This window comes from Hakea prostrata, chromosome 11 (genome assembly GCF_041222555.1).
Source record: "Hakea prostrata isolate BN-2017 chromosome 11, UWA_Hpros_2, whole genome shotgun sequence".
NCBI classification, from domain to species: domain Eukaryota; kingdom Viridiplantae; phylum Streptophyta; class Magnoliopsida; order Proteales; family Proteaceae; genus Hakea; species Hakea prostrata.
In genome coordinates, this window is record NC_142610.1 from 22,695,450 (window position 1) to 22,717,722 (window position 22,273).

A 22,273-nucleotide genomic window follows, 5' to 3' on the forward strand; every position below is an offset into this window, starting at 1 on the left:
GTCATAACTTCATTAAAATCACCACAAAGAAGGAAACGATCAGAAATTGCTTGAAGCGATTGAAAGAGAGATTGCCGACAGATATGGAAAAAACTATTTAATTACTCTAAATTTCAATCCCAATAGATTGGTGATCACTTGATCAACTCTTATTACTGTTTTCTTCTCTCTTTGGATATGTATGATTGTTAACAGATTACAAGGCTTTATATTTTTTAATTGCTTAAATACAGGAGCAGGTTTGTAGGATTTTTTTTTAACAGAAAACTTTGGCTACAAACTGGATCCTGGTGAATGGAACAAGTTGATTTTGGATTGGGTTACTATGACATAAACCAATCTGATCATGCAATTCAGAGTTCAGGGAGTTTGAAGCTTGTACCTTTTGGAACCTTCGATTGCTGCCTTGTGGGTATTTTTTGCACAGCTCTTGGATTGCAACACATGAAATTTTCTAGATACAATGGCTGTGATTACAAGGGTTTGTAGCCCTTGGATTTAGAAGATACCATATGTTAGTATCTTTGAGCTGCACCATAGCAAACAAAAATCCGTATATCCTGAGATCATTCATCCATATAGATTTGAGATCATGAGCTTGTAGGTTCTAGACACCAAGGTAATGATGTCTTTCCTCAAATGAAAAATAAAAAGACCAACTATCTCATCCTGTGGTCTGTGTAGCTCCCATATTTAGAGACACAACTGTCCTTATTTATTATAGTGTTAATTTTTTTCTTGGTGAGTGGTAGGTGTAGACAAATACCAATTTGACTCCATCTAGATGCCTACTTACCTCTCAAATTAAAAGGAAAAAAAGTAATGAAATCAACTGCTGTTCTCAAGTTCTGGTTGTTTCAGGATGAATACCCCTGATTCCCCTTATTTGCCCTACTCTGAGGACAGTGAACAACAGAAAACAGTCAATTAACCTAAAAAGGCCATAGAAACAATCAATGTTTTCACCTTTAGGAGTGGATCAAACTCCAAACCAGGTGGTTGCATTGATCACACTATATATAAAAACAGAAACCTTGATTATCTTTATCCAAAACAACACATGCATATCTAAAATATGATCTCATGTTTGTTCAATCCTACCTATTATCTATTTATAGAATTCGAGGATCGTGTAGTTGTAGACTTGACAAGCAATTCTTACACCTGCAAATCCAGCTTCTTGAGCCAAAGCTTTAAATTCTCTTTCTGTCCTCTCTTTTCCTCCTGGTTGAGTCAACATCACAAGATCCATCTGGAAGACATTATGAGATAGGAGACTGCTGTTTGGTGCTTCAGGAACTACAGACTCTACAGCAATTACTTTTCCGTTGTCTGGTAGTGCTTCCCAGAAATTCTTTAACAAATCTAGGCATTTCTGATCATTCATGGCATGAAGCAACCACTGCAAACAATTTTGTTAGCTCAGAAATCAGACTCTAGAATGTATGATAAATTAAAATGGTTGAGTCCATTTTGGGAAAACCTTAAGTAAACGAATTGGGATTTCACACTGAAAAAAAGATTCAGTTCATCACTCTGTTGTCCTTTGTTTCTATACAGTGTTTGGATCAATGTTTTTTCAATACTATTGGGACCAAAGCATGAAAGTTCATATTTTTTTCAAAAAAATGTCACCTTCACAAAGATGGCTTCTCCTTTTGGAACACTGACAAACATATCTCCTTCAACATGCTCAACACCTAACAATAAAGTTTCATCAGTTGTTAGCGAAAGAAGTATAGACTCTGCATCACAAGGATTTTGATGCTGGTTTTCACTATGAAGAAAATGAAGAGTATAGATAGAGCCGTACGTAATAGGTTCATTATACCATCTCAAAATAAGATATCTATTTATAACAAAAGCATCTTGATGATCTGAGCACAACACATGCCTCCAGCAGGGATGTTTACTTATTTTTGTCATCTCAACTTGTTTATACCCCAGACTGGATCCAAAACAATCTATTCTAGTGAAATTAGGCTTCACCAATAACCATATCTTCATCTTTGAGATCATGTAAACCACATCAATTAATGAAGATGCCAATTGAAGTTTTATGATAAACCATGAAGTTCAACTCCAAACACCATAGATCAAAGCTAACTGTTGACTATTGTGATAACTGTGATTGCTTTCTTACCAGAATAGTGTGGTGCAGCTTTTATCACATGAGGCAAATCAAAGTTAATTCCCTTGATTGTTGGATACTTAGAAATGATAAGGTTCAGAGTGACTCCATACCCACCACCAACATCAACTATCTCTTTTAGTCCCTCAAACCCTTTATAAGTCTCAAGGAGCTTCTTCATGGTGATCATACTGGTATTGTACATAGCTGTATTGAAGACCTGGTTAAATATAGGATCTTTGCCGAGATAATCGAAAAAGGTCATCCCATGGGCCTTCTGAAATGGACTTCCTCCTTCAAGAACTGCATCTTTTACATGGTACCTACAGAATCATAACAACCCAATTCAACCAATTCAATAGGAAGCGGTATTTAAAGTCAGTTGCTGCTCACCCTTATTATGAGTAGAAGAAGAATAGTAAATACTAACCAACTTTCAATTAAGGCCTTTTCTTGTAACATGAATGCAAAGGGAGATAATGAAACTTCTTGTTGATTGCTTACTAGGAACTTGCTCACAGGTGCTAAGCCATATAATCTTGTGACTTGACCGTTCTCTTCAGTGACTAGAGAACATGATAAGATATTGAAACTCGAGAGGAGGCGAAGTATACGATCGATCATGACAGGAGCATCTGGGTTTTGGGTGGGAAGATGAGAAGCAATCTGTAAAGGGGAGAGGAAGTTACCAGCCCCAAACTTGTCTATGATCTCTAGTAGATCAAGCTCAATTGCAGCTCTTAATGCCATGGGCAGGACCGAAGAATTTGCAATTTTCATTGCAAATAAACAATCTTCCTCTTCATTAGAGTTCTTGGCTGGGGATTCTGCACTGGTCATCTTGCTTTTGTCTCTCACAGAAAAGAGTTCAGGTTTTTTTATAAGCTCAACTACTCTGCCGGTTTTATTCAATGTGATAGTTGGATAAGTTTCACTGCTGAAATATAAACATGAAGAAGGTTTGACTTTTAAAAAAAGAAAAAAGTACAAAAATTTCTGCGGATAACACCTTTGTGGTTCTGTTTTCTGTGGGCGTTGCAAATTATTCAATTCACATAGAGTTGGTGAAGAAATTTCCAAGAGGCACTTATTAAACATTTCCTGGGTTATCCCTTAGGGGGTAATGCTTATAAAATCATGGTGGAGGAAACGTGGTTGCTGCTTTTCGACGTAGGGGTGCGGATGTTCGCATTGGTGGTGTATTTCCGCGATTCTGTAGATCGTTTTATTGGTGGTTTTATTAGAAGGGTTCGGTCAAGTTGTGTCCTTGAAGCTGAACTTGAAGCCATTTGCCAAGGTTTGGAGCTCGTAGTGAGTAGTCTTTTCCTGCCATTACAGTTGGAGTTGGATTCCTGGAAAGTAATAGAGCTTTTGGACCCATGTTGTGTGGATTGTGGGAGGTTTGGTTGTTTGGGATGGCGAGTATGCGATGCGTATATGTTGGACGTGCTGCTAATAAGGATGTTGATTGGATGTCTAAGTTTTCGCTCTATTCGAAGTGTTCTAGGATGTTCCTCAAGGTTTGGAGGAGATCCTTCAGACGGATTGTGATGCTGCTTCCTTTTAAAAACTAATTTCGAAAACTAAAATTCTGGAATTAGGAAACTTTACTTAAACATAACATACAATAAGGAATTGTAAGATCCTTTTGTGTATAGCATTTCAACTACTTTTTGATGCAGTATGTTATACCTTGAACCTTACAAACCAGTAAAAGAATGGTTTGTTAATTGGAAGGGTTTTTTTGGCCTAGGCTGGTTCTACTTTGGGACTGATCAACGATATCGAACTTGAATACTCAATTGAATATCTAGTACATCTGTGTATCAATTTCAGAGAATAAATTTAGCTGAAGCCTTTAGATGTGGTCTTATTCAAGGAACGAACTTTCGTTCGTTTCGTCCGGTTCGCCGCTCGGCAAACTAGGCGAAAGAATCTCGGCGATATTTCACCCCAAGTTGCTGTTCAAATTTTAAAAAATGTAAAGTTTGAACCATTCGTTGTCAACCACTTTAAATAAATTAATGCAAAACATCACACTCAGTCAAATAAGTTAATATAAAGTTTAAAAATATCCTGCAAAACATCACACTCAGTTAAATAAATTAATATAAAATTTAAAAATATCCTGCACACTCAAGTCAGTATTTACCTTTATCTTTAATATATATATTGTTTTAATAATCCCATGGTCCTCCTTGAATCACGTGTGTGGCTAAATTGAAGAGGTGATTTCTTAAAACTTAAAACCTCATCTTATTCTCTTCATTATTTCGGTGATTTCTTGCAGGTGCAGGTTGCAGATGCTTTTCCGCCAACTCGCCGGAGCAGGACGTGCTGACCACCGGCAGTTCTTCCTGCTTTTTGTTTCTTTCTCTTTCTCTCTTTTTTCTTCTTCTTCTTCTCCTTCAACCCAGATTTTCACTGATTTGCCGGAAAATCAAACTGGCGATTTTCGCTGATTCGCCGGAAAATCGTCGATTTTCCGGCGATATTTAAACAATATCGTTTCGCCCCCTGGTTTTGGTTCGCCAGGGGGCGAAATCACCGAATTTATTTTAATCGTTGAATGCAAATTTCTTCTTGATTGCTTACTAGGAACTTTGGCTTAGCACCTGTGAGCAAGTTACCGGCCCCAACCTTGTCTATGATCTCTAAGTAGATCAAGCTCAATTGCAGGCAGCTCTTAGTACCATGGGCAGGATCGCAGAATTTGCAATTTTCATTGCAAATAAACATTCTTCTTCTTCATTAGAGTTCTTGGCTGGGGATTCTGCATTGGTCATTTTCTAACAGGGAGAGCTTGTTATAAGCTCAACTGCTCCGCTGGTTTTATTCAATGTGATAGTTGGATAAGTTTCACTGCTGAGATATTAGCATGAACAATACTTGACTTAAATTATTGTGAAGATGACATCAATTTCTGTTTTGAATATAACCTTTATGGTTCTGCTTCATTTGGGAGACGCAATCAATGACTGTTGAAACTCATTTGGTTTTATCGAAAAAACTGATTTAAGATTTTACAGTTATTTAATTCACACACAGTTGGTGAAGAAATGTCCAAGAGCCACCGATTAAAACTTTCTCCTCCTGCCCTGGTGCTCCTCCCCTTTTTTTGTTTCTTATGACTCGTTGTGAATCAGGGCTTCTCTCTTGTACCATTTTTCTCAAATGGATGAATCTCTCCATTTGTTTTTCTATTGTTTTTGCTTTTGGTCTCTTTCACAGAGTTTTTCTACCCCAAATGCAATCAAAATATATAATTCTTGCAATTTATAATCTTTTGAGTAAATTGCACTGGGACCTCAAATGGAGGTTTTAAAGCATTGACACCCCCACTTATTGTTTGAAAAACACTGACACCCCAATTCATTAAACACATATCTATTAATAAAACAGTTAACCCACTGTTTATTTTTCTTTAATTCCAAAAGTGCCCTTACCAAAATTTGAGGAAAAAATAAAATAAAAATCCAACAACAATGTCGTCATCAAATAACCTTCGTAGCCAGAAGAATGTTCACTTTTTTTTTTGGTAAATGATACTAAGATTTCTTGAAAGGGTATAATGATCTTTGTGATAATATAACTAATCATTTTAACATAATAGAATTCATGTGTTTTTCAAACAAAAAGTAGGTTGTCAGTGCTTTAAAGCCTCTATTTTGAGATGTCAGTGCAATTTGCTATAATCTTTTTATTAGATGCAGATTTATCATTTTAACGATGCAAATTCAAAATTTATGACATGTTTATTCACTATAACTTATTATCTATTTATAGAATTGAAGGATTGAATCACTGTAGACTTGACAAACGATTCTTGAGCCTGCAAATCCAGCTACTTGAGCCAAGGCCTAAAATTCTTTCTCTGTCCTTTCTTTTCCTCCTGTGTGAGCTAACATCGTAAGGTCCATCTGGAAGATGTTGTGAGATAGAATATTGTTCTTTGGTCCTTCTGGGGCTACCTACTCTACAGCAATTACTTTTCCATTTTCAGGTAGTGCTTCCCAGAAAATCTTCAACAACTTCAGGCATTTCTCATCACTAAAGCAATAAAGCAGCCACTGCAAACAATTGTGTAAGCTCAGAAATCAGACTTTTGCTTTATGATAAATGAACATGGTTAAATCCATTTCTGGGAAAACCTTAATTAAGGTTGCCTCTCAAGGGTCGTACATGAATTGGGATTTCATCTTTCCATTAACATTATGTTTCACCTTATTAAACACTACGAAAATTTGATTCGTTGATCTATTGTTCTTTGTTTCTTAACAGTATCTGAATGAAAAATGACTTGTTTGATGCTTTTTCAATAATATTAGAACAAAAAATGCAAGTCTATATTTAAAAAAAAATGTCACCTTCACAAAGATTGCTTCTCCGTTGGGAACTCTGACAAACATATCTCCTTCAACATGCTCAACACCTATCGATAGAATGAATATCATAATATTAGTTGTTGGCAAAGCAACCCAATGAAAACAAAATCATACAAGTAAATACTTGGGCATCACTGGTTTTCACTATGAAGAAGACCTGGTTTTCAGTGAAGAAACCAATTGAATTTTTACAATAAGCCACTAAGTTCAACTCAGAAAACCATAGATTAAGAGCTAATTCTTGACCATTGAGATAAGTATGGTTGATTTCTTACCAGGGTAGGCTGGTGCAGCTTTTATAACATGAGGCAAGTCGAAGTTAATTCCCTTGATTGTTGGGTACTTAGAAATGATAAGGTTTAGGGTGACTCCATACCCACCACCAACATCAACTATCTCTTTTAGTCCCTCAAACCCTTTATAAGCCTCAAGAAGCTTCTTCATAGTGACCATACTGACATTGTACATAGCTGTATCGAAGACCTTGCTAAGTACAAGATCTTTGGCCAAATAATTATGTATATTCATCCCACGGGCCTTCTCAAATGGAGTTCCTCCTTCAAGAACTGAATCTTTCATATGGTACCTACACAATCATAGCAACCCAATTCAAACAATTTAATGGAAAGGTGCAGTTAAAATCAGTTGCTGTTCACCCTTATAATGAGTAGAAGAAGAATAGTAAAAACTGACCAACTTTCAATGAGGACTTTTTCTGGTGTCATGAATGCAAAGGGAGATAATGAAACTTCTTGTTGATTGCTTACTAGGAACTTGCTTACAGGTGCTAAGCCATATAATCTTGTGACTTGACCGTTCTCTTTAGTGACTAGAGAACATGATAAGATGTCGAAACTCGAAAGGAGGCGAAGTATACGATCGATCATGACAGGGGCATTTGGGTTTTGAGTGGGAAGATGAGAAGCAATCTGTAAAGGGGAGAGGAAGTTACCAGCCCCAACCTTGCCTATGATCCCTAGTAGATCAAGCTCAACTGCAGCTCTTAATGCCATGGGCAGGACTGAAGAATTTGCAATTTTCATTGCAAATAAACAATTTTCATTGCAAATAAACAATCTTCATTGCAAATAAACAATCTTCTACTTCATTGGAGTTCTTGGCTGGGGATTCTGCACTGGCCATCTTGCTTTTGCCTCTCACAGGGAAGAGTTCAGGCTTTGTTATAAGCTCAACTGCTTTGGTGGATTTTTTTCTTTTCTTTTAGTGTATTAGTTGGATGAGCTTCATCGTCGAGATTTAAGCATGAACTATAAAAAGGACAAAAATTTTGAAATTGCTTGGGTGCTACCTAATTAATGTGAAGCAGGTGCTGCCTAATTGATGCGTAGCACGTGCTGGGCATTAATAATTGTGCAACACTATAGTCCAGCCCAAATTATTTCTGCTTTGGATAGCACCTTCATGGCGCTGTTTTCCTTGGGAGTTGCATATAATTAGACTGTTGAGACTGGTTTGGTTTTATCAAGAAAAAATTATGCTAAAATTATTTAATTTACATAAAGTTGGTGAAGAAATGTCCAAGATCCGCTGATTAAACATTTCTTCTTCAGATCTTCTTGTGAATATAAGTAGTCAAACTTTAAGTGCTTCTTCAGATCTTCTTGTGCCTTTATAGGTCTCTTTCTCAGGAATTTTTTTCAATCTCCCATGGAACTGCAACATGATATAGGCTGTTACTATCAACCCCAATTCATGGAATGATGCTGGGTTACGCTGTGAATCAAGCGTACGACCTTCTCCATATGATGGGTCGTGACGACATTCAGGTTGGAGTTGGAGGTGATGGTATTAAAGCCTTCTGTTCAAGCTTTAATAGTTCCGATTAACTAGAACTGCAGATTAATTACAGATGGCATTAAAGCCTTTTGCTCAAGCTTTTGTTCAAGATATTGAATCTGTAGAACCTTTTAGATCACCACCACTGCATATATACTAAAATTTATAATCAAACATATTTAGTGAAACGACACCGTGCCGTTATAAATTCTAAAGGTGATTCATATATTTTAGTGAAACGGCATGGTGCTGTTTTTCAGGCCTGTGGAACGGCACCATACCGTTTTAAATTGTACCTTTCCGCCCTGTCATGAACTCTAGTTGCTATAATCTCTGTGGACATTTATCAACAAATCTGATTCAATTTTCAAACGCTAATTATCTTCTTTGGACTAATTTAAGCATGTTTAGCCTGGACACTTTATGGTTTCTTCATTACTTCAGAACTGCATCTATAATTTGAAGAGTTCTCGTGGAACATGGATCTTCCTTGAAAGAACATAACAACAATATATACTGCATAAAACAAAATTGATTTTCTTCTACATTTTTTTAACAGAGAGGGATTCTCACAGGGAAGAGTTCAAGCTTTGTTATAGGCTCAACTGCTCCGCTGGTTTTATTCAATGTAATGGTTGGATAAGTTTCACTGCTGAGATACAAACATGAACAAGGCTTGACTTCTAGTCTTCTGAAAGATGACTTCCATTTCTGTTTGGATAAAACCTTTATCCTTCTGTTTTCCTTAGAAGTGGATCAAACTCCAAACTGGGTGGTTGCATGCATACTTGCATTGATCACTCGATATATGAAACAGAAAACCTTGATTATCTTTTTCCATGACAACATATATGCATATCCAAAATATGATCTCGTACATGTTTATTCAATCCTAGCTATTATCTATTTATAGAATTCCAGGATTGTGTAGATGTAGACTTGACAAGCAATTCTCAGACCTGCAAATCCAGCTGCTTGAGCCAAAGTTTTAAATTCTCTTTCTGTCCTCTCTTTTCCTCCTGGTTGAGCCAACATCATAAGATCCATCTGGAAGACATTATGAGATAGGAGAGTGCTGTCCGGTGCTTCAGGAAGTAGAGACTCTACAGCAATTACTTTTCCACTGTCTGGTAGTGCTTCCCAGAAATTCTTCAGCAATTTCAGGCATTTCTCATCATTAACGCAATGAAGCAACCACTGCAAACAATTTTGTTAGCTCAGAAATCAGACTTTAGATGTATGATAAATGAACATGGTTAAATCCATTTTTGGGAAACCTTAAGGTTGCCTCTTAGTATATGAATTGGGATTTCATCTTTCCATTAACCTTATGTTTCTACTTGTTCAACACTCTATGAAAATTTGATCCATTGATCTATTGTGTTTTTCGTTTCTTGACAGTATTTGAATGAAAAATGATTTGTTTGATGTTCTTTCAATAAAATTAGAACCAAAGCATGCGAGTTTATATTTGAAACCAAAAAAAAGATGTCACCTTAACAAAGATTGCTTCTCCTTTGGGAACTTCGACAAACATATCTCCTTCAACATGCTCAATACCTGGAAATAGAATGATCATATTAATTGTTGGCAAAGCTACAAAATGAAAACAAAAGCAAACAAGTATTGAGTCTTGCATCACTGGTTTTCGCTATGAAGAAGGTGAAAAAGTATAGCTACAGACCTGATTTTCAATGAACCAATTGAAGTTTTACAATAAGCCACCAAGTTCAACTCAAAAAACCATAGATTAAGAGCTAATTGTTGACTGTATATTGAGACAAATATGGTTGCTTTCTTACCAGGATAGGATGGTGCAGCTTTTACTACATGAGGCAAGTCAAAGTTAATTCCCTTGATTGTTGGGTACTTAGAAATGATAAGGTTCAGAGTGACTCCATACCCACCACCAACATCAACTATCTCTTTTAGTCCCTCAAACCCTTTATAAGTCTCAAGGAGCTTCTTCATAGTGATCATACTGGCATTGTACATAGCTGTGTTGAAGGCCTTGTTAAATATAGGATCTTTGGCAAGATAACTAAAAACGGTCATCCCATGGGCCTTCTCAAATGGAGTTCCTCCTTCAAGAACTGCATCTTTTACATGGTACCTACAGAATCATAACAGCCCAATTCAACCAATTCAATGGGAAGCGGTATTTAAAGTCAGTTGCTGCTCACCCTTATTATGAGTAGAAGAAGAATAGTAAATACTAACCAACTTTCAATTAAGGCCTTTTCTTGTAACATGAATGCAAAGGGAGATAATGAAACTTCTTGTTGATTGCTTACTAGGAACTTGCTCACCGGTGCTAAGCCATACAATCTTGTGACTTGACCATTCTTTTCAGCGACTAGAGAACATGATAAGATGGAGAAACTCGATAGAAGGCGAAGTATCCGATCGATCATGACAGGAGCATCTGGGTTTTGGGTGGGAAGATGAGAAGCAATCTGTAAAGGGGGAGAGGAAGTTACCAGCCCCAACCTTGTCTATGATCTCTAGTAGATCAAGCTCAATTGCAGCTCTTAATGCCATGGGCAGGACCGAAGACGTTGCCATTTTCATTGCAAATAAGCAATCTTCCTCTTCATTAGAGTTCTTGGCTGGGGATTCTGAACTGGTCATATTGCTTTTGTCACTCACAGCTAGCGAAGAGTTCAAGCTATGTTATAAGCTCAATTGGTCTCCTGGTTGTATTCCATGTAATAGTTGGATAAGTTTCACCGCTAAGATATGAACATGAGCAAGAGTTGATCTTTATTCATGTGAAGATGACATCGATTTCTGTTTTGCATAAGATCTTTATCCTTTTTGTTCCCTTTGGGAGTCGCAATTAATTTGACTATTGAAAGTTTGAAAATAGTTTTGGTTTATGGAAGTAATTTGATATCAAAATCATTTAATTCACATAGAGTTGGTGAAGAAATGTCCAAGAGCCACCAATTAAACCTTTCATGGATGAGTTAGACTGACACCGCTTTGTCTCAAGTCTCAACTTTATGTCGGGGTTTCTTCTCATACTATACACTAATTTCTTTATTTTGTTTCTTAATATGATACTAGTGGTAGAAAAAAATAAAATATAATAACAATTCAAACGAATCATGCTTTTAATTTTTACAGTGAAGATCCACAAGTAATATATTGTACTAATTGAACCATTAGTTTGTGATCCACTAAAGAGATCTACACATAAAAAAATTCTTAATTTAATTAGGGAACCCCCCCCCCAAAAAAAAACAAAAAAAAAAACCGTGGGGCTAGTAATTATCCCTTTAATTAATATTATAATTAAAAATTTAAAGCTTTAAATAAATTGAGTATCCTTTTAATTTTGGTATGTTACAATCAAATATATTCCTTCTTTTTTGGTAAGTAGCAATACCATCTCAACATCCTACTCACTCTCATTTATGCATTCCACAAATCTCATATTCCTAAATCAATAATCAAGCATGCTTTCAAAATAAATTGTAGATACTAAAAATATATTTCCAAAATGCTTTCCTTAATAGGAATAATTAGTAATAGAAGCCAAACTTTTGGCATTAAAGGAAGGATTGAACATTGCTTTCAATATGGGGCATGACCTATTGAAATGTGATCCAACTCTTGCCAAGCTATTCTGCTTCATCATCTTTATTTGAAAATCTAAGGAAAGTTTGGGAACATTAATAATGACATCCGTCAAAGATTCATATCAAATGGACCGTTTCACCCACATTAGACAAGAAGGAAACCAAGTAGTCGATAAGTGTTCAAGGATGTTCTATGATGAAAAGGAAATCCTGAAAATCCTACAATAGCCACCTCAGGAATTAGAGGAATTTTTTTTAGGTTGTTATGTTGGTAGGGCCAAATTAGTTTTTTCCTTGTTTTGTTTTCTGTTGGGTCCGCATGACCTAACTTGACAGTTCTATCCTTTTCTATTGTAACAATAAGAAATCACTCTTGGTTCAGTTTGGCAGATCACGCCCTTGATCTAGATGTCGTTGGCTCAATGAATTTAGGATTTGGACCCAAAGAAACAACAAATGGCTTTTAGCTTAAGGAAAGAAAAAAAAAAAAAAAAAAAAAAAAAAAAAGAAAAAAGAAAAAAAGAAGAGAAGAAGAGGACGAGAGAAATGTCCATACCAATTGTTCCTTATTTAATTATTCCATATGAGAAGTCCAAGAACACATTCCTATTCCTTTAGCTTAGACAATTTATTCTACCAAAAAAAAAAAAAACAAAGATAATTTAGAAGTCTACATCTCCTTATTAGCCGAAATCCAAACCAACGAAGATGTTGGGTTAAGTTGATCCAGCAGGAGGGCAGGTACAACCGCATTTGTTGCCACGACAGTAAGGGTCTAGGCATCTCGAAGGATTACAAATCTGAAGCACATCAACCTTGGGTGCCTTTGTCACTCCTTTATCTCCATGCACTTCTGAGAAAAGACTTGGTACTTGAGGTGCCTGTACATTAATTGATAACAAACCTACTTGCAAAACAATAAATGCATCTTATTAATTCATTATTAGCTAAACAAAATTATGAAATATAGAGTTCTGTGTGTGAGAAAGAGCATGTGAAAGAGTACTGGTCTGAGACCTGAACTAGCGGGTGGGCAGGTACAACCGCATTTGTTGCCACGACAATAAGGGTCTAGGCATCTCGAAGGATCACAAATCTGGAGCACGCCAACTATGGGTTCCTTTGTCAATCCATCTCCATGCACATCTGCGAATAGACTTGATACTTGATTTGCATGTACATATGATAATAAACCTTATGTCCTACTAATTCATTGTTTGTGAAGCAAAATTATGAAATATAGAGTATTGTGCGTGCCAAAGAGCATGCGAAAGAGTGGTTTGAAACCTGATCCGGCGGGTGGACAGGAACAACCACATTTGTTACCACGACAGGCAGGGTCTAGACATCTTGCAGGATCACAAATCCTTAACACATCAACCCTAGGTGCCTTTGTAACTCCTGCATCTCCATGCACATTTGAGAATGGATTTGGTACTCGAGTTGCATGTATATTTGATAACAAACCTACTTGCAAAAGAAAATATGTTAGTCATTAATTCATTATTTGCAAAGTAAAATTATGAAATATAGAATTTTGTGTGTGTGAGAATGAACAAGTGAAAGAGTAGTTTGAGACCTGAAGTAGTGAGCAAGAAAACAAGTAAAATCGTCAGTTTGACGAATCCTCTTTCCATTGCTTTGAGTTAATTTGTGAGTATACGAACCTGCAATTAATTTCTTTTGTGTTACTCGGTGAAGGATTAAGAGAGGGGCCAGGTTATATTTATAGGTAGGGTAATTTGTTGATTATTCCTTTTTTAGGCTCGCATTTATTATCATGAAATCTGCAATTTTTTTTTTGGCGGAAATCATAAAATCCATCTCCCAAAAAAGGAAAATCATGAGATCCACTTAACTACCTTAAAATCCAACTGGGTAAAGAGGTGAGCATGAAAAAGTTGCGTAGACATTAAGTAATGAACTTACCCAAAAAAAGAAAAAAGAAAAAAAGTAATGAAAGATTTCTATTCACATTTATAAATGATTAAGGGCCTGTTTGGTTACATGAATCCAGAGATTTCAAATCTTTAGATTCATAAATGCGAGATTTAAGGGCGTCAATAAAACTTTGTTGATCTGGACTTAGTTTGTTTAACCCGAATGGTGTGCTTAGGTTACTAAATAATTAGCTCGGATAGAATCGGGTCAAGTTTGGGTTTAGTCCTCAGGCAAACCCAGCCCAACCCAAGCTAATCCTATGTTGGTTTAGTTCAATCAAAATTATGTTTTAAAATTTAAAATGGCATTAGATAAATCGAGTATCTCTTTTATTTTGGTAAATAATAGTTATCGTATTATTATTTTTTTTTTTTTGGGTAAGAAACAATTTAAGTATTCTACAGTTTCTACTAACTTTAAATGTCTAAATATATATTTACAAATCTCACATTCCTAAATTAATAAGCATGTATCCTTTCCTTAATAGAAGCAATCAATGGTAGATACTCAAAATATTTTTTAAATTGCTTTTCTTTATAAGAGCAATAAATGGTCAATACTAAAAAATATATTTCCTTAATTGAAACAATAAATAGTAGATACCAAAAATATATTTCCTTGGAGTCCGTGTTACAAAGGGGGCACTAGAGTTGCTAAGATTGGTCCTAGTTTGATTTGTCTAGATTTACAAACTCTTATTTAGGTAAAATAATTAATTTTGTTATAAAATAAAGAGAAAATATAGAATACAAAGAAGAAAGACAAGATGAGTTCAATCAGAACTAGTCCATTCAGTTGAATGCATTACATAATTATAGTAGAAGAAGCATCTACTCTAATATGGAAATATCAGAGTTTACAAAGAAATACAATATATGATTCTTACACACAATAAGATATTCTTGATATGGAAAGATAGATTGTCACCCAAGATAGGGTGCATAGAATGGAAATATTGACTGCCAACATTGTGTGTTGATATCACTGTAATCTTCAATTAAGATGGGAATATGAATCACTAAGATTGTATGTTGAGGTGGTTGAGATCTTCAACTGGAAGTATTGTCTATTAGGGGGTGATGGATATCCACAATCAATATTATTTATAACACTCCCCCTTGGATATCCATCAATAGATAATGTACCTCGTTAAAACCTTACTAAGAAAAAACCCTGTGGGAAAAAATCTTAATGAAGGAAAAAGAGTATACATATCTAAATAATACGTATTGGTAGCTACGTCATTAAAAACCTTACCAGGAAAACCCAGTGGGACAAAACCTTGGTGAAGGGAAAAAGAGTGTAGCATGCATTTTACTCCCCCTAATGATAACATCATTGAGTATCTTTGAATACGCATATTACAATATCATGTACCAGCTTCTCAATCTTTGTAGTAAGCAATGCCTCAGTAAATAAGTCTGTGAAATTATCAATTGCACGAATTCAATGAACATCGATTTCACCATTTTGTTGAAGATCATGAGTGAAGAAAAAGTTCGGTGAAATATGTATCGTTCTATCTCCTTTCATGTATCATTCCTTCAATTGAGCTATGCATGCAGCATAATCTTCATATAATATTGTTCAAACCCCTTTTTCTAGTAGAAGATTGCATGCTTCTTGAATGTGTTGTACCATTGATCTTAATCAAATATATTGTTGGTTTACTTCATGAATCACTATTACCTCTTCATGATTTGAAGAAGTGACAGCTATAGTTTTTTTTTAATGCCATAGAATAGCTAACATTCACTTGAAAATAAATAGCATGTTTGAGATCTAGTTTTATAACAAGTTTGAATTTGTTCATTTGAAAAAAAAATTGCTCAAGTATCATGATTTTGGAAAATCCAATTTATCTCCACATTATTTTTATTTCTTTAATTAAGGCTTGACAAAGCTTAATTAAATATTGTGGAGTATAACAGATACATGTCTAATAGTTTTCATATCACATCGGTAACAAATATTATCTTCACTTTTTGAATTGTTGTATTGAGAATCCTTATTATTCTCTTATTTATTTCCATAATAATGACGGTAATTATTCCCTCTTTTGCTTCATCCTCTTCCGCAGTCATGACCATAATTTTAATTTTGCCTTCTTTCATGCATATCATGAATTGCTGTATTCACTTCAGGGAATTGAGCAAAACCAATAAGACGAGCTTCATGATTATTCATTAATAGTCCATTATTTTACTCAGCCACAAATAGGCATGATATCATTCAGAGTATTTCTTAAAACTCCTTTTACAATATTACTATTGTAACAACAAATCTGAAACTTGAAAATTTGCTGGGAACCAACGCAGCTCCTAGACTATGCGGGTGGCTACCTAAAATCCTCAAGATCGCTCATCGAGGCCCCCAAAAAAAGAGAAAAAAAAAAAAAAAAAAAAAACTTGGACTTGCCTACATAATTCAGCACTTCTTAAAAGACATAAATCTTTAGGGAAATTCAGGAGAGGACCAGTAAAAAGCTCCTAGGATGGAAACAAAATTTGCTCTCCTTCGTAGGTATGGACATTCTCCTCAATTTTCAAAATTTTCACTTCCAGAAGCAACTTTTATCAGCAGTGCTTGCTGTATCGTCATCCATCTCACTTTGTTTGGTTACACTATTGCAAAGATACAGAGAATTCATATTTGGTGGCAGTGAGTTTACGTTACCTGAATGGTCACTGAATGAGGAAGCCCTTGCTACCAAGAGAAAACAGAAGTTGTATACACAAACAACACTTGGTGAGGACTGTGATATTGAAGGACTATGTAGAACAGAATGGCTGGGGAATAGAAGAGGTTGTAGAAGTGTGTATGGGGTATACGACAAACCTTATTATTGCTTTATGGTTGCTCTCTATCATATAAGTGGTCACTTGCATATGGAATGAAATTTATCCTCCAAGTTTTCTCTCCTTCCCCTTTGAATTAATTAGGAAAGTTGTTTAACATCCTCCACCAGAACAACATCATGTTTGAGAAGAAGAGCAAAAGTCTTATTCTTTCCAGCAAGAAAAAACCCCATACCATAAATTGGATTTTCTAGAATCGACCACTCTGGGCCTAAAAGTGGTTAATTTAAACCCTGAGTTTAAGTTTTGAAATGACTCACCCTATCCATTCTGGTGTTAAAAATAGATTTAAGTGAATCATGTGATTCTAGTGAATGCATTATTGTTTTTTAACCAAACAGTTATTTAAATCCTAAATCTGAATTCCATGGAATCCAGTGATTAAAAGCTTGCTAATGTTTACACTGAAGAGGATTCTTCCACAGCCACAGGGACGTTAGAGAGGATCCAGAACCAGTCAATCCCCGCTGTTGTAACCCATTTAATGGATCAATGAAAGGAAATTTAGCAGGACAAAACTGAAAGTTAATTCATTAGCTCAAATCCTCGTCATTTCATTCCTTAATAGTCACCTCCTTAAACAATTAACCTAGAAGATCTTTTGGTGATACTGAGATCTACCTATTTAATTACTACTCATATCATCTTATAAAGCCATCTCGATCTACTGATCAGCAGCTCTATACAGAAAGAAGTGCAAGAGTTTTTGTTACTTTATCGTTAATTTGGCTGGGAATTCATATTAGATTGTTATACATACAATGGCGAAGCTCTACGTAACCTTCTGTGTTCTTGCCTTACTCATGCTTGTCTCAGGTTTGTTTCTTCCTTCATTAATTCTTCAATGATTTAAGCTCACGAAACCCAGATCTCTAATGCTTGTGAATGTTGGTAGTTGAGAAGATGGTGACCAAAGTAGAGGCAGAGACCTGCCTTGAACCCATGGGTGACTGTAATAGACATTACACTGAAGCTGATTGCAAGAAAGATTGCAGATCGAAGAGGGGTGGCAGGGGTTACTGTGAATTTAAGATTAAACCCTTCGGTTATTGCAGATGTTCTTACACTTGTGGTCCTGTGGATATGGGTATTAATTAGTAGAAATTAGAGGGACAAATATATACATGAAGCACTTGAGATTATATTAAAGAATAAATGAGCTTTGAAGCTCTTATAATATAATTTTATCTTCTTGTTTTTGTAATTCTTTTTTTGGAATTCATTGAGTACAGCTTGAGGAATTGTATGGCAAATCCATAATACTATGAAAAAGAACAAAAACAAACGAGAATAGGAGTTGAAATAATCTTCGCCTTAGTCCATCTCGTGGAGTTTACATCTTTTATTCATCACATAGAGGTGTTTGCTCTCCTTGTATCTCTACAACACATATTAATAGACGGGGAATGGGGGGGATGCATCTTGGGCTTCTCATTTCTTCATGAAATGAATGAGAGATAAACCTTTAGTGCTAGTGACCCCCTTTCTAAATGCATGGTAGATAAATGGTCTAAACTGTTGCATCCTTTGTGGTGCTATTAATGCCGTCCAACATTGGCCAATTAATGATGTATGTGTGAATTAGTAAATTATTATATATAGTATTGTTTTATGTAAAACTGGCAATATCCAATAGACCAACAGGGACAGAATCAGCTAAGATCTCCTGTTTAGGTCTTTGGTGTTCTATATATTACAATTTCGTGTTTTTAGCCTCCTTTGTTTCTAAAACCCCTAGAGAACGTGGAGAACTCCTCTCAAAGCCTCTCTTGTGATCGAAGAAGATCTACTTATAAGTGGTCCAGTCGACCACCCAGTCTACCAAGCATGTCAGCAAAGCCTAGACAAGGAAATCAAGGTCCAAAACTCTTCCAAATCCAATGGGCTTTTCCCAACTCAATATATGATTTACCTAGTATAGAGAAATGCCTTCAAATCATGTCCACTTAGGCTTTAGGTCCATCAACTAATCTCATCTTCATCAAAGTGCAATTTCATTTCCAAATCTGCCAAGGCTTCTAAGTATAGAGCACCATCATCAACTTCCATGGGTTCTGGGTCAAACACCATGTCTTCCACTAAGATGATCCATAGTTGACTTCTTCTTTCACTTCGGGTCTTCTGACCTACAAACAACAGGTTTTCCGGGTCAAAGTTAGGGCTGGATTTCACACTTACAATACAATTTCTTGCGATATACGTAGGCACTCTTTTGCATGGAAATTTATCAGCATCACACTTCAAACTACCAGCTTTCTCATCATGACAATATTAAGAATGATCGATCCCATTTGGTTCTTCTAGGGGCAGGAGGAAAATCCCATCGGTCTCATGGAGAATAGTTTAAGGCCCTCATGCTCATTGAGCTCAAGACATTCTCAAGTATCGCCTATGGTATGGAAGAACATTTGGTCCAGCCATGCAATGCCCAAAATACATAACCTACTCTGAAGAGCTTGTGCAGGTGCATTGCCAACCCTAAAGATTTTAATAGGAGAAACATTCAGGTAAACCCACGGTATGCCAGGTGTGGAATCTCCAAACAGTTGACCACATATTTATGGACTGTCGCTTCTTGAGAGTTGTTTGGTTTGCATCATCCCTCAAATTTATACCTCCCCACGACCCTTCACTGGTTCTATCTATTCAACACTAGAAGCAGGCTAGCTTTACCTTCGGAGAAGAAATTGTTAATGTCAAATAGCTTATATACTAGATGCATCGATAATATAGCGCATAATCACTCTGGCTGATATAGCGCATTCACAGTTGCTAGTGAAGGAGTTTGTGTTCGTAGTGTGCCGGACTTGTTGGCCAAATTCCCATCATTGATTTCAAGATCTTTGTAATTTTGATTACTTGCGTGGGTCACACTAAATATATTAACCCTTTCCGACATAAAAAAGGGGAACAAAAAAAGAAAAAAGAAAAAAGAATACTCTTGTAAAAGTAATTGTGAGATTTGAGATGTATTCATTCACTCATTTTCACATTTTATTTTTATTTATTTATTTTGGTAAACACACTCATTTTCACATTGAAACTGATACAATTGAACATAAACCAATCCAGGAAGATTGATTGATTGTAATTCCTAGCTTCTTTATCATCTATTTATAGAATTCAAGGATTGAATCACTGTAGGCTTGACAAACAATTCTTAAGCCTGCAAATCCAGCTGCTTGAGCCAAGGCCTTAAATTCTTTCTCTGTCCTTTCTTTGCCTCCTGTTTGAGCTAACATTGTAAGGTCCATCTGGAAGATGTTATGAGATAGGATATTGTTCTTTGGTCCTTCAGGAGCTACCTTCTCTACAGCAATTACTTTTCCATTCTCTGGTAGTGCTTCCCAACAATTCTTCAGCAATTTCAAGCATTTCTCATCACTCATGCAATGAAGCATCCACTGCAAACAATTTTGCTTAACTCAGAAAAAGTAGCACTTAAAAATATATGATAAATGAACATGATTGAATCTAGTTTGGATTTGAAAAAAATATGAGGTTTGCTCTTGCCTCAGTAATGGTATATAGCACATGAATTGGGATTTCATCTCTCCATTAGTATTATGTTTCTGCTTATTGAACTCTGTTTTGAGCTTTTACAAAAATGGATCCATAGATCTATTGTTCTTGTTTCTTGACAGTATTAGATTGAAAAAATCAACTTGTTTGATGATCTTTCAATAATATTAGAGACAAAGTATATGTGTGTCTACTTAAAAAAAAGTTTATTACCTTAACGAAAATGGCATCTCCTTTCGGGATGCTGACAAACATATCTCCTTCAACGTTCTCAACCCCTAACAACAAAGTGAAACCTTGTTCATTTAGATCATGTAAAATTGAATCAATATCAAAGCAAAAGAACAAATTAGAAGTTCTATGACAGATGACGAAGTTCAATTCCAAACACCCTAGGTTCTGGTTGCATTAAGAGCTTTCTTACCAGGATATGATGGTGCTGTCTTTACCACATGTGGCAAGTCAAAGTTAATTCCTTTGATTGTTGGATGCTTAGAAATGATCAGGTTAAGAGCAACTCCATACCCACCACCAACATCAACTACCTGCTTTAGTCCCTCAAACCCATTATATGTCATAAGGAGCTTCTTCATAGTGGCCATAGTGATATTGTGCATGGCTGTATTGAAGAGCTTGTTAAACATAGGATCTGTGCCAAGATAATCAAACAAGCTCATCCCATGGGCCTTCTCAAATGGAGTTCCTCCTTCAAGAACTGCATCTTTCACATGGTACCTACATTTTATATTAACTAGAATCATGAAAAAAGCCTAGTGGAAGGGCAGGTGCAAATGAAATCTATCAGTCACCCTTATCATGAGTAGAAGAGAAAAAAAAGAAAAGAGAAATGAACTCACCAACTTGCAATGGAGGTCTTTTCCCGTGCCAGTAATGCATAGGGAGAAAATGACGTTTCTTCTTGATTGTCTACTAGGAACTTGCTTACAGGTGCTAAGCCATACAATCTTGTGACTTGACCATTCTCTTCAGTAACCAGAGAACATGACAAGATGGAAAAACTTGAGAGCAGTCGAAGTATACGATCAATCATGACAGGGGCATCTGGGTTTTGAGTGGGGAGATGAGAAGCAATCTCTGAAGGGGAGAGGAAGTTACCATCCCCAACCTTGGCTATGATCTCTAGTAGATCAAGCTCTATTGCAGCTCTTAGCACCATGGGCAAAGCTGTTGCATTTGCTATTTGCACTGCAAATAAGCAATCTTCTTCTTCATTAATGTTCTTGGGTGGGGATCCTGCACTAGCCATTCTGGGTTTTGCTTTGTAGGGAAAAGTTCAAGCTTTGTTATAAGCTTAGCAGACTTGCTGATCTTACCGATAATGGGAAAACTGACTTGTTGATTTTCTTGATCTGAGTAGTTATATAAGTTCCAGTGTTCCATCACCTTAAGATTTAATCAAAGATAAACAAATAATAAAAACAGTCAAAGGGCCAACCATAAAATCTTATTTTTATCGAATAAAAATTAAAAAAAATGTCAAAGAGCCAACCACAAAATCTTGTTTTTATCATTTTTTTCAGGCTGTTTTGAAGGAAATTTATCACCTTTAATCCCAGACCTCGAAGCTAGGCATTCTTGAATAAATAAAGTTATAAAGGAGAGCTCTAGAAATTTTAATTATTATTATTTATAGTTATTTTTTTAACAGCTACAAGATGGATATGAAGACATGAATCATGCACTTTAACTGTTTCGAAGATAATTATTTGCAATATTTTATTTGTGTTTGAGATGCAATACCCTATGTACCATAGGAAACGTGGAATCTAATTTATTATTAGAAATTCTGGATAGAAGCTTCTTCAAGTAGCTGACTAGGTCCATAAAGAATTGAGTTAACATTATATATATATTTTGGAAGAAGAGGTTTTATTATATTTCTTGTGTATACTTTAACGTTTTTCTCACATGATAGTTGATGGATCTATATCGATATCATTCTCTCCTATTCCGATCAGATATGAGGATGATATTATATTCTAATCGTTGAATGCAAATTTCTTCTTGATTGCTTACTAGGAACTTGCTCACAGG

At 35.8% G+C, this 22,273-nt stretch overlaps 3 protein-coding genes and 1 pseudogene across 3 annotated transcripts; all 4 read right to left on the reverse strand.

The window, feature by feature from the left end:
- Positions 1-3,168, reverse strand: LOC149000960 (caffeic acid 3-O-methyltransferase-like). The gene is made up of 4 exons (XM_089139960.1): positions 2,562-3,168; positions 2,144-2,454; positions 1,636-1,700; positions 1-1,402 (listed from the first exon to the last, which is right to left on the reverse strand). The coding sequence occupies exons 1-4, from the start codon at positions 2,969-2,971 to the stop codon at positions 1,109-1,111; spliced, it is 1,080 nt and encodes a 359-aa protein (XP_088996086.1). The 5' UTR covers positions 2,972-3,168; the 3' UTR covers positions 1-1,108.
- Positions 3,169-5,907: 2,739 nt separating this feature from the next.
- On the reverse strand, positions 5,908-7,659 carry LOC149000961 (caffeic acid 3-O-methyltransferase 2-like; annotated as a pseudogene).
- A 1,557-nt stretch (positions 7,660-9,216) lies between these two features.
- Positions 9,217-10,944, reverse strand: LOC149000962 (caffeic acid 3-O-methyltransferase-like). Its single transcript, XM_089139764.1, is given in 5 exon segments — positions 9,217-9,510; positions 9,809-9,873; positions 10,116-10,426; positions 10,534-10,778; positions 10,780-10,944. Coding segments are annotated over 5 exon segments (1,080 nt in total).
- Positions 10,945-19,785: 8,841 nt separating this feature from the next.
- LOC149000963 (caffeic acid 3-O-methyltransferase-like) lies at positions 19,786-21,578 on the reverse strand. Its single transcript, XM_089139724.1, has 4 exons — positions 21,076-21,578; positions 20,643-20,953; positions 20,432-20,496; positions 19,786-20,100 (listed from the first exon to the last, which is right to left on the reverse strand). Exons 1-4 carry the CDS (start codon positions 21,483-21,485, stop codon positions 19,807-19,809), a joined length of 1,080 nt encoding a protein of 359 aa, XP_088995850.1. The 5' UTR covers positions 21,486-21,578; the 3' UTR covers positions 19,786-19,806.
- Between the last annotated feature and the right edge of the window lie 695 nt (positions 21,579-22,273).

What these genes read in the sequence shown, in the direction of transcription:
- LOC149000960 (XM_089139960.1), bottom strand. Translation starts at nt 2,971, where the DNA reads ATGACCAGTGCAGAATCCCCAGCCAAGAACTCTAATGAAGAGGAAGAT. An exon ending in AAGGCCTTAATTGAAAGTTG is followed by an intron (nt 2,455 to 2,561) that starts GTTAGTATTTAC and finishes ATGATTCTGTAG; the next exon opens with GTACCATGTAAAAGATGCAG. An exon ending in AGCTGCACCACACTATTCTG is followed by an intron (nt 1,701 to 2,143) that starts GTAAGAAAGCAA and finishes CTTTATTGTTAG; the next exon opens with GTGTTGAGCATGTTGAAGGA.
- LOC149000963 (XM_089139724.1), bottom strand. Translation starts at nt 21,485, where the DNA reads ATGGCTAGTGCAGGATCCCCACCCAAGAACATTAATGAAGAAGAAGAT. An exon ending in AAGACCTCCATTGCAAGTTG is followed by an intron (nt 20,954 to 21,075) that starts GTGAGTTCATTT and finishes TATAAAATGTAG; the next exon opens with GTACCATGTGAAAGATGCAG. An exon ending in GACAGCACCATCATATCCTG is followed by an intron (nt 20,497 to 20,642) that starts GTAAGAAAGCTC and finishes CTTTGTTGTTAG; the next exon opens with GGGTTGAGAACGTTGAAGGA.